The 20,618-nt window shown below is 46.7% G+C and overlaps 1 protein-coding gene across 4 annotated transcripts; it reads left to right on the forward strand.

Moving 5' to 3' along the window:
- The first annotated feature begins 6,381 nt into the window (after positions 1 to 6,381).
- On the forward strand, positions 6,382 to 20,603 carry KIAA1191 (KIAA1191 ortholog). Of its 4 annotated transcripts, XM_067732784.1 has the most exons (9): positions 6,382 to 6,592; positions 7,673 to 7,785; positions 8,027 to 8,113; positions 10,829 to 11,007; positions 14,139 to 14,259; positions 16,405 to 16,529; positions 18,595 to 18,701; positions 18,894 to 19,036; positions 19,144 to 20,603. In XM_067732784.1, the coding sequence occupies exons 3-9, from the start codon at positions 8,086 to 8,088 to the stop codon at positions 19,350 to 19,352; spliced, it is 912 nt and encodes a 303-aa protein (XP_067588885.1). In that variant the 5' UTR covers positions 6,382 to 6,592; positions 7,673 to 7,785; positions 8,027 to 8,085; the 3' UTR covers positions 19,353 to 20,603. The 4 variants fall into 4 exon arrangements, with proteins under 4 accessions (XP_067588885.1, XP_067588887.1, XP_067588886.1 ...); XM_067732786.1 differs by lacking the exon at positions 8,027 to 8,113; XM_067732785.1 differs by lacking the exon at positions 7,673 to 7,785.
- The last annotated feature ends 15 nt before the right edge of the window (positions 20,604 to 20,618 follow it).

The following is a 20,618-nucleotide window of genomic DNA, read 5'->3' on the forward strand; positions in this document are numbered from 1 at the left end:
CAACAGAGCCATCCCTCTGTTTTTCTTGCTAACAGAATCCCAACTTTATTTATTTGGTATGTGCTCAGCCTTGGGAGGAGTCATGACTTAAAACTAAGATGATTGGAGCCTTCCAGTTCCTGTTGATCAGTTTTAGTGTAGGGGTGAGCATCTGGCTCAGTTCTGACCCAGGGGTTGTAGGTAGAAGACTGCTAGCCTTCTAGGAAGTAATTTTCTCCCTTCCCACAGAGAGTGCGGTCATGTGAGGAAGCTCTGCTTTGTGAGCTGGAGCGACCACAGTTCAAACGTGAGGTCCAAGCCTGCAAATGAAACCCAACTTGCTGAGGGAAGGCACAAAAGGGAAGGGAAAACCCAGGTCTCTGAGGATATTATGGAGCTTCCAAACTAATCCGAGGTCTAATTTCCTACAGACTCCTAAATAAACAACAAATACCTTTAGGCCATTGTTAGTTGAGTTTTTCTCTTGACTGCAGCCAAACGCATCGTAACCAATGTAATGATCCTTATGGATGAGGCAGTGTATGTAAGAGTGTCTATTCTTGTGCACACGATGTAGGCACTCAAGTGATGTTAACTTCCTCACCTCCTTTGACCCTTCATCCTGCTCACCCTATTGAACCCCAGCCCTGGGTGAATCCAGGGTGTTCCTGCTTCCAGACCATTAAACTATGCTCCTGAAGACACACAACTAGACACATTGGCACAATCAGTTACTCATGGTGACCAGCCTCAACTGGGTAATCCACACTTTCCCGTCAGTTTCTCCTCCTCCACTCTCTGAAATGGCAATTTCAAATCTTTACATTCTTCTCTCTTTGCCCCTCACCTCACCTCCCCCTCTCTGCTCACAGACAGAAGAGACAGCTCATCTCCTACCTCACCGACAACAAAAAAGCCAGTAGAGGGGGCCTTGCCCATCTCCTCCACCAAACACACTGAAAACTTCCTTCTTTCCGAGGCCAGCCCCTCACATGTCACATGCTTTGGACCCACCCCAGGGTGGTTTTTAGATCTCCTCTGCCCTAGCCTGTCCTTCCTTACAACATTCCACCACATACTGTACCAAACAAACATATTCAAATGTACTCATGTCCCATGTTAAACATATTGCTGTAAAACATTTAAATAATTAAAAAGTTTTTCTTTAAAAATTACTTAGCTACAGATAACTTGTCTAATTTTTTAAATAAATTTATTTATTTTATTTATTTATTTTTGACTGCGTTGGGTCTTTGTTGCTGTGCGCGGGCTTTCTCTAGTTGTGGCGAGCGGGGGCTACTCCTTGTTGCGGTGCGCGGGCTTCAGTAGTTGTGGTGTGTGGGCTCAGTAGTTGTGGCACATGGGCTTAGTTGCTCCGCGGCATGTGGGATCTTCCCAGACCAGGGCTTGAACCCGTGTCCCCTGCATGGGCAGGCAGATTCTTAACCACTGTGCCACCAGGGAAGTCCCAAGTTGTCTAATTTGTGATTGACTATGTTTTTTTGCTTTTTGTTTTTTTCGGGGGGAGCACTAAGTTGCTCATTGGGAGTATTTTTCAAGGTGAGAAAAATCTAGCTCTCAATTTGTTTTCAAATGCAACGGCATCTTTATGAGAGTTAAATATTATCATAAAGGAAGTTGATGTAATACTCTGTTGTGCGGACATTTAATTAAACATATTAGTTTTGATTCTGCAGTTTTAAAAAACTCTTGGAAAATCATTTAACTTTTAGCGTTCAAAGATGTTTTTGTGGGTCTCTGAAAAACCTGTAGGCCCTAGGTAATTGATCAAATGCCAGGTGGCCCTTCCTGCATCTCAGGGCTCTTAACCCCTTACTCACCTGCATCTTGCACACTTCCCTCTCTGCTGATTCTTCCCAATGCATTTAAATGTGCTCAAACTGCCGTCCAGATAAACCCCAACCCTAATAAAACCTGGCTTAACAAAATCACCCCAGGGCCCGTTGCATTAACCTTTCTAACTCTCCCCTCTCTTCCCCTCCCCACCCAAGGCCAACTATGGACTTGTTTACACTATGTCCACTTCCAGGTGGCCCCTCACCCCCATGGCTCTCAGGGGAAAGACCAAAATCCATACCTTGGCCTATAAACCTTGAGCTGGTGGGGGCTCTGCCACCTCAAGGACTCTGCTAATTGCTCCCCACCCTCCAATTCTCCTCAGACACAAGCTTTCTCCTGCCTCCGGGCCTTTTCCCTTGCTTTGGTGCCCCACGTGGAGCACCCTCTTCCACCTACTTCCTTGCCTCTGTAACTCGTATTTCTCTGGGCACCCTCCCCTGATGTTCCAGAGTCAGTCCCCCTATTACATAGCACTTGGTGCTATTGCCTCCTGATATCTGGCTTTTAATTATTCATAATCTCTCATTCGTTGTCTGTCTCCTCGTATTAGTTTGGTAGGGCTGCCATAACAAAGTATCACAGAGTGGGTGGCTTAAACAACAGAAATTAATTTTCTCACAGTTCTGGAGCCTAGAAGTCCAAGATCAAGGTACCGGCAGGTTTGGTTTCTTTTGCAGCCTCTCTTCTTGGCTTGCAAATTGCCTCTCACTGTATCCTCACATGGCCTTTTCCCTGTGCTTGTGTAACTCTGGGGCCTCTTCTTCTTCTTATAAGGACACCAGCCTTATTTTAACCTAATCACCCCTTTACAGCCCTTATCTATAAATACTGTTAAGTTCTGAGGCACTGGGGTTTGGGATTTCATCACATGAATTTTGGGAGGACACAAGTCAGCCTATAACATCCAGGGACCCTTCCCAGTGTATCCTGAGTACCACGCATAGTACCTGACACAAAGTAAGAAACAAAAACACATTTTCTAGCTAACCAACTGCCCCGGACTAACTTTGTGACAGTGGCCGGGTTCCTTCTGTTCTCTGCACCTTAGTTGCTTCATCTGTGATATTAGGCGGGAGAAGTTTGTTTCTAAGGACAGTCTGACAGCTGACCAAGCATCCTTATTTTTTTCAGTGAAATCTTTACCCCTCACCACTAGAGGGCGGTGTTACTGATCTTTGTTTCTTCCTTGGGAATGTGCCTTCAACCCTCTAGCCCCAGGGACGTTAAAGTGGAGGAGCTGAGGCCAAGGATAGCCAGCAGCGAAACTATCAGCTGGGCACTCAGCCCGTCTTGAATTTCAACTCTGCCGCTTCCTGGCTGAGGTATCTTATCCAAAGTTCCCTTGAGAGTGTTAGTTTCCTCTGCTGCGAAATGGGCAATGGAAATGGACAATGCCTAAGCACTACTAGGTGGAATGCCTTATCTGTGATATTATAGGGGGCAGATTTCCAGAGTTCCAAGTCTAGAGATCCCAAAAATGCAAATGCCCCACCTGCTACTATCCCAGTGACCAAGTTTCAGTCCGCTGATGGGTCGTGAGAATGTTGACAGGTCTATCTAGGGAGTGGACCTTTCTGAGGGCTTGTACTGGCCAGAGAGTGCAGATGTCTAGAGGAAGGCAGGTGGGCAGAGTCTGGTTCCACTCTCTGCCCGTCCCCCATGAAGTAGAAATGCAGGATGATTTGGGGCATCCTGGGTGGATGTAAGAGAGATTCTGGTCAATTTCAGAGGCTCCAAGTTTATTAAGGTATGAAGTGCCCAAGAAGGTGCAAAAAGAAAATTCCAAGTCAAAAGTATTTAGAAAATTAGTTTCGGGACTTCCCTGATGGCACAGTGGTTAAGAATCCTCCTGCCCATGCAGGGGACACGGGTTCGAGCCCTGGTCCGGGAAGATCCCACATGCCGTGGAGCAACTAAGCCCGTGTGCCACAACTACTGAGCCCACACACCTAGAGCCCGCGCTCCACAATAAGAGAAGCCACCCCAATAAGAAGCCTGCACACCGCAACGAAGAGTAACCCCCACTCGCAGCAACTAGAGAAAGCCCATGCACAGCAATGAAGACCCAACGCAGCCCCCCAAAAAATAATAAAATAAATTAATTAATTAATTAATTAAATATTTTTTTAAAAAAGAAAATTAGTTTCGTGGTAAGTGTATGTTGTAAATATACATAAAAAGGCAACCAGATTCCCTGGTCAACCACACACAGGGACCCTTGACTGTTGTCTGCCCCCAGATAAGAACCAACAATCAGACCTCAAAGACCAACCTCCCAAGGATGCTGCCACTCTTGGGGAAATAAAGTGGCTGTGACAATTAAAAGTAGGCTTGGCTAAGAACCAAAACCAGAGGGACTTCCCTGGCGGTCCAGTGCTTAAGACTTCACCTTCCAATGCAGGGGGTGTGGGTTCGATCCCTGGTCGGGGAGCTAAGATCCCACATGCCTCGTGGCCAAAAAACCAAAACATAAAACAGAAGCAATATTGTAACAAATGCAATAAAGACTTTAAAACAAAGAAAGAAAGAAAAAAAGAACCAAAACCAGAGTGAGAAAAAAAGCACAGAAAAGGCAGTGGAGGGGAATCTCTATTGCTACAAGAGATCCACCCCCGGCACTGAGAAAAATGGCCTGAGATCAAACAGCTCTGAAGGTGCCCTTCTTGGGCCTCATGGATTCAGCTGCGACTGAATCCTCTTTAGCTATGCAACCAGACCATTTAGAAAAGTAGTTTACTTACAAAGAAGGGTTCGAAGGAAGTCCAGGCTTTAGAAGAATAAGCTCCCTAAATAAAAAATACAACACCCATTTAAAGGGGAAAACCCTGTAAGCTTGCAAAGGCTAAAAGTTTATAGCTAGTCTGCTCTTTGGGGAAAACAGCAATTTTCTCAAACGGCTACTATCTGCCAACATCATGTCACAGCTTCAGACATCAGTATCACAAGAGTCAGGGATAAAGTTGTCTTAGTTAGAGTCAGTAACTTCCAGGAAAGCCTTCAGTTTTCATTAATTTGGGGATAAGACTGAAACAAGGTGATCCTGTCCTGCAATTTATATAAAGGTGCGAAGTGCTCTTTCCTCCCCTTCTGACTAAGATGTGATGTGTATGCCTTCCTTGTGATGGAGGAGGGCAAGGTGTCAGCTTTGTCTCCACAGAGGGCAAAAATTAAGGCATATTTTAAAAGTTGCAAATTTACAAAGTAACACTTTTTTTTTTTTGAGAGTCTATTTTAATTAATTAATTAATTAATTTTGGGCTGCGTTGGGTCTTCGTTGCTGCGTGCGGGCTTTCTCTAGTTACGGCAAGCAGGGGCTACTCTTTGTTGTGGTGTGCCGGCTTCTCTTGTTGTGGCTCACGGGCTCTAGAGAGCAGGCTCAGTAGTTGTGGCACACGGACTTATTTGCTCTGCAGCATGTGGGATCTTCCTGGACCAGGGCTTGAACCCGTGTCCCCTGCATTGGCAGGCGGATTCTTAACCACTGTGCCACCAGGGAAGCCCTGAAGTAACAATTTTTTTTTTTTTTTTTTTGCAGTACGCAGGCCTCTCACTGTCTTGGCCTCTCCTGTTGCGGAGCACAGCCTCCGGACGCGCAGGCTCAGCCGCCATGGCTCACGGGCCTAGCCACTCTGCGGCATGCGGGATCTTCCCGGAACAGGGCACGAACCCGTGTCCCCTGCATCGGCAGGCAGACTCTCAACCACTGCACCACCAGGGAAGCCCATGAAATAACACTTTTAACACGAGAAAAAAATCACACTGCAATGTAATTGTGCTATTTATAAGCTAATCACAGAATTTAGAAAAGACTCTAATTACTGGCATATTCAAGTTTAAAGGTGCATGAAGAAAGCCTCTCAGTCCCGCCAGTAGGCCTGGCCAATGGTCAAATGCTGAAATCTAAAAGTCCCAGCCCCAAGCCCCTATAGCCCTCTTGAAATGAGCCTTGATGGCAAGCTTTGGACATGTGGATAGATTGTTTTTCAACTTCGTTTACTTCCTCAACTTTATTGCTTTGTCATATTTGTAAACCCTTTAAGGAAAAAAGAAGCCTTCAGGGTATGACAGTTGAGCTGGCACCTCTCCAAGTGTCACTTTCCTTAGTGTAAAAGGGAAATAATGTTACGACCACCTTACCTAGCAGAGGCTGGTGCTATTTGCTTCCCCTTTTGGTTCTGCTACTAGTATGAACCCTGCCTAACCCAGCTGTTCCTGGAAGAGGGTCCCTGCTCACTTCATCTCTTCTTAGTCAAAGTGCCTTCGCATCTCTTCAACTTCCCCTCCGTGAAACGGGTTTGAGGGTGTCACTTTACTATGCCACCTCCATCTGCGCTCAGCCTGTCACAGACCCAGGCATAAAATGCTAGTCAAGGGTAGCTTTTCGTCTGGGAGCTGGCAGTTTCCACACACGGAGCTCTGGCCCTACCAACCTGCAGTGCAGCTAAGATCCTGGGGCTTTCCCGACCATGGACTACAACTCCCAGCATGCATCGAGCCCCCCACCCCCCCCCCGCCAAATCTCGCGTGAAATGACTCGGCCTCTGGAGACTTTATCGGGAAGGCTGCGGGCCGGCAGCCTGTGGTCCCTCCCTGTTTGCTGTCTGGGGCCTTCTGTGTCGCCACGGGCACAGCGCCGCTCACACCATGGCTTGGGTCCCGAATGCGCCACAGCCTCTCGAGAGACGTGGGTCTTCGGAGCCTCTTTAGTGCCGGAGCTCGGGCCGCAGGCGGCTCCGCGGCGGCGGAAAAACAGGTAACCAGATGAGCCGGACCGGACCCTCCTTGGGGCTCGGTCCTCCACCGGTAAGGAGGGGCGTGCCCCCGTCCCCTCCACCGAGGCCCTGGCCCGGGCCCTCGTGGTGCTTCTCTCCTCTCCCCTTACTCAGGCTCAGATCTTTGCCGGACCGCTCCGTGCATCTCTCGCCCCGCCTTCTGGGGTCCCCCCGTGGGGTATCTCTGTGATAATGACCCCGCAGCCCCGGCACCGGGCTTCGCCTCTACTTTACCAGGCCGGCCTTGTCCTGGACCCCCCCATTTCTCGCCCTTATCTCCTACTACTTGCCTTGCCCCGGGGAACTTTCGGCTTGTGCCAGGCCCTGGCCCTAATCGCCTTAATCTTTCTTATCCTCGCTGGGTGGAAGAGGCGGTTCAGTCAGCCCAGGCGTTTCACATCCTGGTGGCATTGTCCTGTATCTTATGAAGGAGAAGTCAGAGCTCTGCGGGGAGGGGGTAGGGGATGGGCACTGGGAAGTGGAAGGGGAGGTGTCGGGTCGGAATGCTGCCTGGACCCCGAGGATGGCCGACTTTGGTTTCAGCGATACTCTTTAATGAGGAACTAACGATTTTGCCTTCTGAGCTTCATCAGGATAGAGGGGGGAGTGCAGCAAGCTGAAAAGCGAGTAACTTGGCTTTCTCGGAGCTTTGTTTGAACTCCCCTGTAAAATGGAGATGAAACTACCTGCCTTACAGATGGGCCACTTGGCTGTAACCTTGGACAAATCACTTCTGCTTTTTAGTTTCCTTTTCTTTAAATTGGGGGTAAACAATGCCTGCTTTGCAAGGGTTGCTGCAAGGGTTAAAACGCAAGATAAGTGTTGTATAAAACCCTTATGAATATCAGTCAGTACTAGCAGCAAGGAATGAATTTACCCACTGTGGTTCCCTAGTCCCTTGCTGTGGGTCAGGTTATTTGGACCCTGAGCCCTAACTTATTTAAAAACGAAACGAGTATAGTATCTCTCGCAAGGTTGTTACAGGAGATACATGAAAGTACAGGAAGGTGTTTGGCAGACTCTGAAGGGCTGTGCCAATGCTGGTTGTTTGTTGTTCTCAGAACCTCTGGAATGGATGGACTCTTCCCGAGCAGCTTTGCTAACTTGCAGCAGCTGAGCAGCGTTCCTCATTAATATCTGTCTGTCAGCATAATCGTCACATCATTTCACTCTGGTAAGGTGACTTTTTCACTGTGTATGGTGTCTGTCATATCACAGGTGTTAAGATCAGTGACAGGTACAGTGAGATCTTTGATTTTATCCTTTTTTTTTCTCCCTCGCATGTTTGTCCCTCTTTTGTATGTGTTTCAACCTTGTAACCAAGCCATAAAACTCTATGTGCTTGTCAGAAGAACAGCATTGGAGCTATTCTTTGGTGTTCACTGTAAGAAAATGCCCTTTGTTGTTTTTATTAGGTGGCAGGGACTCAGCTCTGAATTCTGTATAGAAAAAGCACCTGGATCCCAGTCTTTCAATGGCTTCGAGACAACCAGAAGTGCCTGGTAAACTTAATTCTTTTTGGTAAAGTTATGTTTTGCCCTTAACATTTTGAGCTAGACAGAAACTACTTTTTCTGAACCACATATTAATAGTAACTCTGTGCCACCAGGAGAGTATTTAGACTTAATAGATTGGCATCATTTAAATATTATCTTATTAACCACCCAGCCAGGGTGTGAACCCAAAAATCTAACTTGAAAGAGAACAGTTATTTCACTTAAGGGTATGACAGATTTGTCACTTTCCTATGTATCAAATAAAAATTTAGAATAAGCTGCGTAGTTCTTAAACCAAAGTGATTAAACTCACCCCCTTTTTTTGTGAGGAGGAGATAGGAGGGTGGGAGGAATGAAAGTTTGGGCAAAAAGGCACCAGCCTGATTTCAAGACACATTGAACTTAGTCATGAAAATGCTCACTGCAACATTTAGTGAGTCCTGGGTCTGTACAGGGTTATAATTTCTGGGTTAGTGAAGTCATTGATTCCTCCTTGGACTGTTTTAGTGGCAAGGGCTAGTGATTTTTAAAATCTGAATCACTCAATTTTTGATTCTCAGTAAAGTATTGATGATAGTGCCTGTCTCTCAGGTTTGCTGTGAAGATCAAACATAAAATACATGAAAATGTGAGTTAAAGATGAATATACATTTACTACCCAGAAAATTTTTTGGTCTCTATTTGTGGGAATTTATCTCCTAGTAAATATTAGCTGACTTTATTATTATTCTTAGGAAGGCTATTGGGATGGCTCTTGGGATGAGTCTTTAAGATGTTTCTGAAATTGCTCCCAAATTAAGTGGAGTCATAGGAGTCTCCCGATAAGGATCCATCTCTAGTCTCTAACTTCATCAACTTGTGTTTTAGTTTGTCTTTCATTGTCGTTGTGATGACTGTGAACTCCCTGTAAGCATCCTGGCCGCAGGGTTGCATGCATTAGGTTAATGCTTATAGTGTGGGGAGCATGGAGTGTTGCGTGGCGGGTGTGAGAGCTGGCTGAGATCTGTGTTCCAGCCCCCACCTCACACTTGCTAGTGGGGTGTTGCTTAAGATCTATGCCTCAGTTTCCTGAGCTGGAAAAGGGGAAGAATATCTGCTTAATGAGGATTAGGAATGATGAGGGATGTAAGTTCCCGGCAAGGAAGGGTACTTGGTAATTATGATTTGCTTGTGTGTTTGTTTTAATTGAGATAATTCACATACCATACAATTCAGCCATTTAAATGAACAGTATAGTGATTTTTAGTATATTCACAAGGTTGTGCAACCATCACCACTGTCTGATTCCAGAACATCTTCCTCACCCACAAAAGAAAACCTTGTCCCTTTAGTAGTCACTCCTGTGGCTCCTCCCTCCCCCCAGGTCCTGGCAACTACTAATCCTCTTTCTGTTTCTATGGATTTGTTAGTAATTGTTATTAATCATAAGAATAATGGTAACTGCTTGGCCCTCTTGTTGTTTACATGGAATGTCTTTGCTGGTTTTGGACTTATTGCCGAACAGGTTGATGTCTTGGAGAGTGTGATTGTGTAATTAGAGCAACAGGATAATGTCACACTGAAGGCAGGATCTGGACGTTAGTTCTGCTCTGAAAGGATCAGCAAACAAACAAAATGAACTTTGCTCCCTGATCTGGCAGAGCTGAGTGTGCCCTTGAGGTGGGGAGCCTGCGTCACTGGGGCATTCCGCCAGTCCGTTCCGGTGGACAGGAATGGCAGGATCAGCTGGCAGTGCTTTGTGAGAACCGTTGTCAGTAGTTTCTGTGATGAAAATTGGCTGTGCCATTTAAGTCATATAGAACATTCGAAACTGTTCTAGATGCTGCTGGACAGCATATTATTTGACATATTTCTTGTCATGGTGCTCTTGTTATCTTAGGTGAGGTAGTAAAGACAGAGGATTTGCCACCTCTGGGCCTTCTTTTCCTCATGTATAAACTGGGATCAAGATTTCATGGTGTTTTTTTTTTTTTTTTTGGCCATGAGGCTTGTGGGATTTTAGTCCCCCCAACCAGGGATTGAACCCTGGCCCTCAGCAGTGAAAGCGTGGAGTCCTAACCACTAGACTGCCAGGGAATTCCCAAGACTGCATATCCTCAGTTTTGCCTGAATTGAGAGTCTTGGGATTGCCACGGGCTTCTGTGGCCTAAAGAATACAAGCTTTGAGGGCTTCCCTGGTGGCGCAGTGGTTGAGAGTCCGCCTGCTGATGCAGGGGTCACGGGTTCGTGCCCCGGTCCGGGAAGATCCCACATGCCGCGGAGTGGCTGGGCCCGTGAGCCATGGCCGCTGAGCCTGCGCGTCCGGAGCGTGTGCTCCGTCACGGGAGAGGCCACAACAGTGAGAGGCCCGCGCAACCCCCCCCCCAAAAAAAAAAAAAAAAAGAATACAAGCTTTGAAATCAGATTGCTTTGGGTTTTGATTCCTTACTGCACTTTGAAGTTATGTGACCTTGCTCAGGTAAATTGAAATTGAATTTTGGTTTCCTAATCCATAAAAATGGATTAGGGGTGCTGTGTGGGTTAAGTGGAGAATCCAGTGTCAGGCAGAGAGGAAGGAATTTGTAGTTACCTTACCTTGACTGGATTAGCTCTTCCAGAATGAGCTTTTCTTCCTCTGTCCCAGAATAAGAGTGTTTCAGAGCTTTCCTGCCTACAGATTAATTTAAAGCTACTGGTATGTTCAGCTGATGAGCCCATCCTGACAGGTGTGTCTGTTCTTAGCTCTTGAGCCTAGTGGGCCTCTAGGCAAGATGTCCCTGCCCATCGGGATGTACCGCCGGGCATTCAGCTATGATGATGCCCTCGAGGACCCTACGCCCATGACTCCTCCTCCATCGGACATGGGCAGCATCCCCTGGAAGCCAGTGATTCCAGAGCGCAAGTATCAGCACCTCGCCAAGGTATCTGACCCCGCTGACTGCCGTTGGCAGGCCCAACCCCTTCGTTCTCCTTCCTCTGCTCTAGAAGCCGTCAACGGCTCCTGACACCCATAGAATTGGGCAGCCACCAATCCCTATATATGTTATGTTTTCTGTAGAGTTGGTAGGCCTTTTTCCTTTTTAATTCAAAACTAGAATGGCTGTGTCTTCTACCTGAAATACAACCTCCCCATCCCCTCTCCTCCCCGTCCTCCCCACCCTCGTTTCCACAGTATTAAATCCAAGCTCCTTAGTCTTAGTCTGGCTCTGCATGGTCCAGGTCCTGTCAGCGCTCCCTCCCCTCCGAAGCCACCCCCCACCCCCTGTGATCCAGCCATGCAAGTTACCTAAGATTTCTTGTACTTAATAGGGTATTTGATGCCTCTAAGTCTTTGCTTCTCGCTGCTCCGATTGCCTGGAATGTTCACAGTCCCCATCCTATCCTCGTACTTCATCTGCCTGACAGATGGCATCCTTTAAGTCTTAGCTCAACCATCTCTTCTGTGATTTTCCTCCATCCTCCCAGTAAGACTATCACCCCTCCTTTTGAGGTCTCCAGTGTACTGTGGACCCCTGTTACAATCCCTGTGTTACTTCATTGCCCTCCATTAGCTTCCTGGAGGCAGGGGCCCTGTCTGATTCATACTCCATCTACAGTATCTAGCAGAGGACTTGGCATAAAGTGATTGCAAAAAAGATGCTCATTGAGTGATTAAAAATTGGCTCTTTCCTGAACATATGCTGTGCTTTTCCTCATGCTGTCCCTCCTGCCTCAGATGCCCTTCCCCACTGCCATCCTATGTGAGAGCTGCCTCCTTTGTAAGGCCCTCCTGACATGCACACACATGCATACACATACCTCGTTACACACTGATCTGCTCTCACAGCCCTTTTGTGCAGTTGGGCTTCATGGGTTCTGACATGCTTGTTGCAGGCTTGTTTCTGAAGCCTGTGCTTCCCGACTGCAGGGACTGTGTCTCTCTCGCCTCTGACTTTCCAACCACCAAGAATGCCAGAAAGGTGGTCCTGTTGCCTGAATAAGCTAGGCCCACCCAGTTCAGATGAATCCTTTTAAGCTGCAGCTATCGTTTCACTGCACTTTGAGCTGTGTGACAGCTAGGTCCTGACAGCAAGTACCAGTAAGCAGCTGTCTAAGCAGACCTGGGTGTGAGCCACCTAACAGTCTGTGCACCAGCTGTGAGCTTGGGCTTCACCCCTGAGCCACAGTGTCTCTGTGTGAGAGATGAAAATACTTTGTCATGGAGGTGCCGTGGGGATTAAATAAAAGAGGACTGGAGGGACTTCCCTGGTGGCACAGTGGTTAAGAATCTGCCTGCCATTGCAGCAGACACGGGTTCAAGCCCTGGTCTGGGAAGATCCCACATGCCATGGAGCAACTAAGCCCGTGCGCCACAACTACGGAGCCTGCGCTCTAGAGCCCGAGAGCCACAACTACTGAGCCCACGCACCTAGAGCCCGTGCTCCGCAACAAGAGAAGCCACTGCAGTGGGAAGCCCGTGTACTGCAACGAAGAGTAGCCCCTGCTCGCCGCAGCTAGAGAAAACCCGTGTGCAGCAACGAAGGCCCAACGCAGCCAAAAATAAATAAATAAAATAGATAAATTTATAAAAAAAAAAAGAGGATTGAAAGGCCTGGCACATATTAGGTGTGGAGCTGATGTTGTGACTCCTGGCTTCGGGCTTAGCTTCCCTTGGCAGAGCTGTATGTGATCCTTCCTTTCTAAAGAGTGTAGTGTCCCTCCCTTCCCTGCCCCTACCCCCCCGCCCCCACACACATACCATTAAGCTCTCAGAACAGGGCGCTCCTTGCTATGAAAGTGCCCCCTACAGCTCTGGGGGAAGTTCCCTATTTCAGTTTTCTACTGAAATCTGACCCAGTCAGTTGTTGAGGTAGAAACATTTTGTGTAAAAAGTATTGGCAGTACTAGGGGGAAAGGGCCCCAGCAGCCGGCCTGTGATGCCAAAACAGCAGACTCAAGGGACCGGAGCAGAAAAGAAGCAAGGCTCCTGATAGCTCTTGGGAGGGCAGCCCACCACCCTCTTCATTTATGAAGGCTGCTGCTTGCTTCTCTAGGCAAAGAATGGGCTTCCAGTTTTCTGCTGTGTCCCAGCTGGAACAGCTGACAGTTTGGAACAACTGGCCTTTCTAAGGAGAGCTCAACTTGACTCATTACATGCATTCTTTTGTTTGTCCTAACCATCCATGCCCTAGGCATCCATGTCCCAATCGTCAGCCGTCTTCCAAGTGAGAAAGCAGAGGTTCAAGTTTTGCTCGAGTAAGGTCACAGCTGAAGAGTTTAAATCCTGTTTTGTAACAGGGATACAACATTTCAATACTTCCTTCTACTCCCCTCCTTTCTGACCATCTTGCTTCTCAATTCCTTTGGAGAAGTAGAGAACAAAGAGTAAAACCCAGTCCTCTGCTTCCAGTTAGTCCTGAGCACAGTGTCAGGCGTTTAGATTAAGGAAGGCAGCGTGCTCCAGCCCTCTCATGTTAAAGCTGAGGAGCTACGTAGACTTTCTGGTTTGTTTTAAAAGACCGTTATTGAACCCTTAGAGCAGTGGTCCTCGAAGTGTGGTCTCAGGGACCAACAGCATCAGCATCACTTGGTAATTTGTTAGAAACAAAATTCTTGAGCCCTACCTACTGAATCAGCTCTGAGTTGGGGCCCAGCAAGCAGTCTGTTTAACAAGCCCTCCAGGGGATTCTGGTGCTTGGCAAAATTTGAGAACCACTTAGCGAATGCAGTGATTAATTAAGCAAAAGCAAGCATGGTGCTTGGTACACGGTCAATGCTTAGTAATAGTTGTTTCTTCTGTATCCTTAGGGGCATATTGTGTTTTGGACAGACATAATCTGGAAAGATAATAGAGCTCAGAGCTTCAAATTCTGGCTCTCCCACTTTTATAAATTCAGGCTATTCGTATAATGTCATATCTTTTGTCACTATGGATAATACATATCTAATTGGGTGTGAACAACCAAGCCCCCCTTCACATATTTTCTCCTGTATCTGATTACTCCCAGAGGAGTAAGTTGAGGCGTGTGACTCCCTTGTCTGGCTCAGGTGCCTCCTTGCCCCTCTTGAACAGGTGGAGGAAGGAGAGGCCAGCGTCTCATCCTGTGCCCTGCCATCGGCCATTGATGGTGCGGACAAGGTCCCCGTGGTGAAGGCTAAAGCTACCCATGTCATCATGACTTCTCTGATCACAAGTAAGCATTCTGCGCTCTCAGAACTGGGGGAGGGGAAGAGTTTAGGCTTCCTACAACTAGCTGGGGGAGTTCTGCAGACACACTTGCCTTAACCTGTCCTAACCCAGCCCGGCAGAGGTCAGTCTGGCTGCTGAGTCATCATCAGTGTTGAAGCTACATTTAGGTGGAAGACTTGCCCAACGTTAAGCATCTCAGTTGATTTAGGTGCACTCCTGCTGCTTCGTTGCTACAGCCTTATTTACCCATATCCATCAGCGTGACCTTGGGCAAGTTACTTAACTACTGAGGCTGTTTCCTCCTCTGTGAGATGGGGAATCTGGCCAGCAGGTGGAGGGGAGGATTAGATGGCACCAGTGCTCAGTGGCCGGGAGCGGCTGCTGATACTGTTTCAAGCTCTGCTGGAGAAGGAGACACACTGAGACATCTCCCACCACCCCTGCGCTTATTTTTTTTAATTAAATGGCTCAAAGTTGTTCCTCCTCTTGGATCTTGAGACAAGATTGGTGCCTCAAGTGTCTTTGGTCTTAAGAATGTGTGATTTGTGGTCCTGATAAGACTGGAAACAAGAGAGCTTGAATTTTTTAAAAAAATCTTACAAGTTAACTAAACTTGTTGGTTCCAGAGGGCCCTTCTAGTTGCTTCTAGTGGGAAGTTAACAATTATTAGATATACAGCTCTGCTTGTCAGCAGCAGCCTCTGCCAGGGGCAGGGCACGTAGAGGTTCTCTTTAGTTGGCTCAGTTTTGATGTCGGAAGCCCTTCTTTATCTGCTCTGGAGGGCATCAGTTAGTCTTGGGCAATTCCTGAAGAACTCACCCAGGAACCAAAAGTCCAAACTCTTACTTGGACTTTTTCTTATTCACACATAAATGCACTGTTTGAATCAGCAACTATTGCTTGTGTTTTGCAAGCTTGAGAAGGTGTCCTGGCAGTGTTAGGAAGCTTAGTCATTGTTCTTTTAGAACAGTGTAACTTCTTTATAGAAAATAGAGTTTACTAACAGTATAGAACATTATAGCGCCCCAGTATATATTACTGTCACTCAGATACTTATTTGGCTTAGTCATTTCCACATATATGCCTATTTTTATATAATTGCAAATCTAATAGACAAACCATTCTATCAATATTTTTTCAATTAATATTACGATGAACTTTTCATGTTGCTGTAGTCATAAAATTAAAAAAAAAAGCTGCATTTAAAATTCTGGCATTTTAAATATCAGGTATCGTATTCATTAAATCCTTTCCTGCTTTTAAAATTTTCAAGTGACTACATGGCAAGACTGGAAAACACCTTTATACATTTTGTGTGTGTGTGTGTGTGTGTGTGTGTGTGTGTGTGTATGTTTCCTTTGCTTCTATTTCTGTTGGAAATAAACTAGTCCCTTAGAAGGGGAATGACTAAGTCATAAAGGACATCTGGCATCTGGACTTTTGGTCCTCAGCTGCCACATTCTTGTACATGGGGGTGTATTACATAGTGTGTGTACAGATTAAGCAAAAATTCCACTGTCAGTCATTCCCAGGTATAACTGACATTGATGACAAGATAATCGGGACAGACTGCCCTGATAGTGAGTTGAGTCTGCCTGCTGTGCCAGGCACTGTGGTGGGCAGTTTCACACACAGGAAACATTGGATCAGTAGACCTTGGTTAGTTCAAGGCACATTCTCTCTGGTTTGGATCCAGTTGCTACTTTGGTGCCATCTGTCCTAAACGTGGCCCATTTCTCTTTGGTGAAGATCGTAAAGAGGGTGGTGAGTATCTCTGAGGAAACTTTATATTTGGAGAACTTGCACTGTTTCTGAATGTCAGCTGCCTTCTCCATGTTGCATTTCTGAATACAAAGAAAATGTCCTAGGGTATAAATGAGAGGAAGGTAAGGAGTGTTTCCCGGGAGGTTATCAGGCTGTCCCTTTAGGAGTAACCTGCTCTTTAGCTTGCTGTAAGGGAAGGCTTCTTTCTGCCTAGGCTTCATGTGAGGTTCAGAATTCCTGCCACGATGCCTGTCTGGCCATCCTTCTCGGATGGCCAGTGTGTATGCTCTTGCTCCCGGGGAGAACAGTGGATATCTGTGTTCATCTCCCCCAGTTTGTGATGGGAGAGGGGGATGGGCATGACTGTTATCTCCTCTGTTCCCAGAACAGACCCAGGAGAGCATTCAGCGTTTTGAGCAACAGGCAGGGCTGAGAGATGCTGGCTACACACCCCACAAGGGCCTCACCACCGAGGAGACCAAGTACCTTCGAGTGGCAGAAGCACTCCACGTAAGCTTGTTTCTTAGGAACTTTTAAAAAACAAAACCCTCGGGCTTCCCGGGTGGCGCAGTGGTTGAGAGTCCGCCTGCGGATACAGGGGACACGGGTTCGTGCCCCGGTCCGGGAAGATCCCACGTGCTGCGGAGCGGCTGGGCCCGTGAGCCATGGCCGCTGAGCCTGCACATCCGGAGCCTGTGCTCCACAACGGGAGAGGCCATAACAGTGAGAGGCCCACGTACCGCAAAAAAAAACAAAAACAAAAAACCAAAACCCTCATCATTCACAGCTTGAGGTGTGGCAGTGGTTTTGAAGTTACCAGCTCAGCTAGTTGGGGGTGTGGAGAGTGGTGGAAAGAGGCTTGAGCGAGGAATTTAGAGCAGGTTTAGTCCCCCTTGTGGTCGCACTTTCTAGCTGAAAGCTCCCAGGCTCTTGGCCTCGTAGTTTCTGCTTATCCATCTATAAAACTTACTGTTTCCTTTACTTCTAGTTCGGAGGGTCAGATGAGATTCTGAGCTTACACAGGTGATATGTGTGAGCACGTTATGAACAACAAAGCCAACGTGGGTCACTATGTACCAGGGTGATTGACTCTGAGGGCGAGAAATGGGAGTCAGGCAACCTCAACAGAGGTGACACTGGCTAGAAAGGAATGTTATGCTCTATGTTTAGTTTTTTAAAAATTAAAATAAATATAGAATTGGGATGTTTTTGCTTTCATTTTAAAAATTGGAACAAATGGAGAGTTTTCAGTAAGGTTAATAATGACCAAATAATTGTATGAATAAAATAAAATAGTTTCAAATGATTTTCTTTCAGGGAATATCACTTTATACTTAATAGTGCTTTTAAGATTTATCAAGCACTCATATTCACTTCATCTTCTTACTAATCCTCTGACATAGATACATCCATGTTTTATAAATGAAGAAACTGAGGTCCAGGGTTATGTATTTATTAACCAGTCATAGTACCTGCAATCAAGTCTCCTGATGCCCTATTTCCTGTTGGTTTTTCTCCATATTCCAGAGTTGCCTGAGAATCTGGCTCCCGAGGGGCTCACAAGGAGGATCATGATATACAATACATGGAGGAGGAATAGTTGGGGGTTAGTGGCCTGTGGGCAGGGATACGAGACGTTGTGGATGGCTGCATTTTGTAATGAGCATCCCGGATGATGTTTGCACACTAAACTTAAAACCACTGCTGTGGCGGGTCAGGGTTGGTTTGGTGTCCAGCTTAAGCTCTCAGACAAGACAGATCCTTCTGGAGAGGGGCACTGTCAGCCTTTGACACTGAGAACTTTCCAGGGTAGGTGTCAGTCTGAATCCCATTTGCACAGTTCACCCCATGTAATGGTGGAACTGAATCTGGCCCACCTTCTGCATCTTGGCCATAGGAGTAGAACATGAGGATGGCTGAAATGCCAGCTCATGTAACTTGATATGTTGAGTGTTGAGAAAATTCATCACGGTCATTTGTTTGAAGTATAGCCTGGGCTGAGCATTGGTGTACTAGACACGGAGCACGGAGACCGTATGGAAGCCTTGACCTAGGAGCAGTGAGAAGTAGGCTTGTCTCCCCTGCTAGACTGCTGGTCTGTCTGTTAGATGTCTGTTTACAACGCTGAGGGCAGCTGGAGTGACTGGTTATGGGAAGGAAGGGCTGCACAGAGGGAGCATTTAGCTGGAGGGGTTAGTGGCCAAGTCTTGGCGCTGAGAGGCTGGGGATGGCGGGGTGTGCGCGGTAGTGGCAAAGAGGGCAGTTGAGGAAGGCCCGCCACTGGGGTTCTGGCTCGTCCACTTATTGGTTGGTCAATGTGGACAGTCGAAAGCTCTGGTGTGGAATTAGTACAGAGATGTTCAGGATATGCTATAGGATGAATACATTTTTTTAAAAGATGGAACTCTAGTATGGCAGAATCAAAGGAATATCTTCCTATAATCCAAAACTATTTCACCTCTTAATGTTTCCTTTTGCCTGAAGTTAGTGTGAACCAGGTTGTTTATACCCAAACTTAGCTGTTTTGTATTTGCTGTGATTTTCAAAAAGCCTCTCTTCTTACCCATCTGAGCAGAAACTAAAGCTCCAGAGCGGAGAGATAACAAGAGAGGAGAAGCAGCCGGCCTCCACCCAGTCCACCCCAAGCAGCAGCCCCAACTCGTCCCCTAAGCAGAAGCCCAGGTGAGCCCTTCCTGCGACCCCCACCCCCCAGCAGCCGTGGGCTAAAGCAAAGCCAGTGCCACGTCCAACACTGGGAGGTCAGCCTGTGGCTTCCGAGTCAGGAGGGGGAGCTGACAGTCCCTAGTCCTGGCGTGGGACACTTCTAGAGGTGTAGGAAGAGGATGTGTTACCATTTTATTCTTTCTCTTCCAGAGGCTGGTTCACTTCTGGTTCTTCCACAGCCTTACCTGGCCCCAATCTTAGCACCATGGATTCTGGAAGCGGGGAAAAAGACAGAAGCTCGGCAGATAAATGGAGCGTCTTTGGACCAAGATCCCTCCAGAAGTCTGATTCGGGTAAGGCTGCCCCTTCACGAAAGAGAGCAGTGGCGGGCATTTTACCATGTATGTTGGTAGCTGCTTACTAATTTTGAAATCGTTTGCTCTGTGGTTTACTTCTGTAGGAGGTTTTGCCATCCAGGCCTACAAAGGAGCCCAGAAGCCTTCTCCAATGGAACTGATTCGCACACAAGCCACCCGAATGGCCGAGGATCCAGCAGTGTTCAAGCCACCCAAAATGGACATCCCAGTGATAGAAGGGAAGAAACAGCTGCCGCGGGCCCACAATCTAAAACCGCGGGACTTGAATGTTCTCACACCCACTGGCTTCTAGACCTCTTTCTGTTCCAGGGACTCTGGATAGAGGTGGCTTGAGCCCAGCTCCCCTTTACCTTGGCTCTGACATAGGAAAAGTTTTGTTTTCTCTTTTTAAAAAACTCTCAAACTGAGGCTAGAGCTGGAGACATAATTGGCTTTTGAGAAACATTAGTGCAAAGCTTGTCCTTGTGTGGAAGAAGCCATTTTGTACTGCTTTAATTTAAAGTTAGACTAAACCTCAGCAGTGATGTATGGGGACCTCATTACCTATTTTTGTATCATTTACCCTACACAAGAACTTTGATCATTACTTAATAGGTAAATAATATTTGTGCTGTTCCAAAACCAAGGCTTCTTGATTCCTTTACCACTGTCCATGTGCGCATGGACAAATCATGGCATAGAGGCGTTCACTGACTAGTTTAGATGACTTTGGCCCTCCTGGCTGTGCTGGCACTGTGTGCTCCAGCCTTGTCAGTTATGGGGACCCAGGATCTGTTTGAGATCTGGGTATAGTTAAGAGCCAGCCTTGGTAGGGATCCCCTCTGTTTTCTGCTGAAACCAGAACCTCCTTGCTTTTTGGTAGACCTCATGGATCACTTTGTCCTGCAGCCAGTTCTTACGTAGTACCTCTTGGGCCAGTGCTGTTGGAGGGATGCTTCTCTTTTGTGTGTCACAGAACAAACACTAGCCTTACATATCCTTTGTTGCACTTTAAAGTGAGATTAATTTAACTCCCATTTGGTTGAAAACTTCCGAAGGGAGAAAATCCAGTCTACTGGTTTGGTATAGATAAATGGATGTTAAACTTTCTTAAAGGAGGTGGCAACTGCAGTTCGAGTATAGTCTTGCGGTTCATACGAAACTAGTGTCACCCTATTTTGAGTTTCTTGTTCAGGCCAGGGCCTGAAAAATTCTTTTCTGGGAGGTGGAAGAATTAAAAAATTTTCTGTATGCAATCATTTTCCCCCCAAAAGAGCCTCACACCTTTCTAAACACATACCTCACTGAGGAAAGGGATGAGGGGATCCACCTTTTCATTTCTCCTCACTGTGTACATGTTCAATCATTGTCTTGAACACTGTTTCAAATTCCTGCTGTCTTTTGCTTTGGACAGTATGGTGTCTACACAAGGAGCTGAGCTGACCTTCCCACAGAGATGCCCTGGAGTCTAAAATGATCAGAACAGTTAATTTATTTGTGTTTTCTGTTATGCTTGTATCTCTTAACTTGTTTTGACAATAAAAATCCTTACTACTTTCTCAAATGTGGATGGAACTTT

Source organism: Pseudorca crassidens, chromosome 3 (assembly GCF_039906515.1).
Source record: "Pseudorca crassidens isolate mPseCra1 chromosome 3, mPseCra1.hap1, whole genome shotgun sequence".
Lineage (NCBI taxonomy): Eukaryota > Metazoa > Chordata > Mammalia > Artiodactyla > Delphinidae > Pseudorca > Pseudorca crassidens.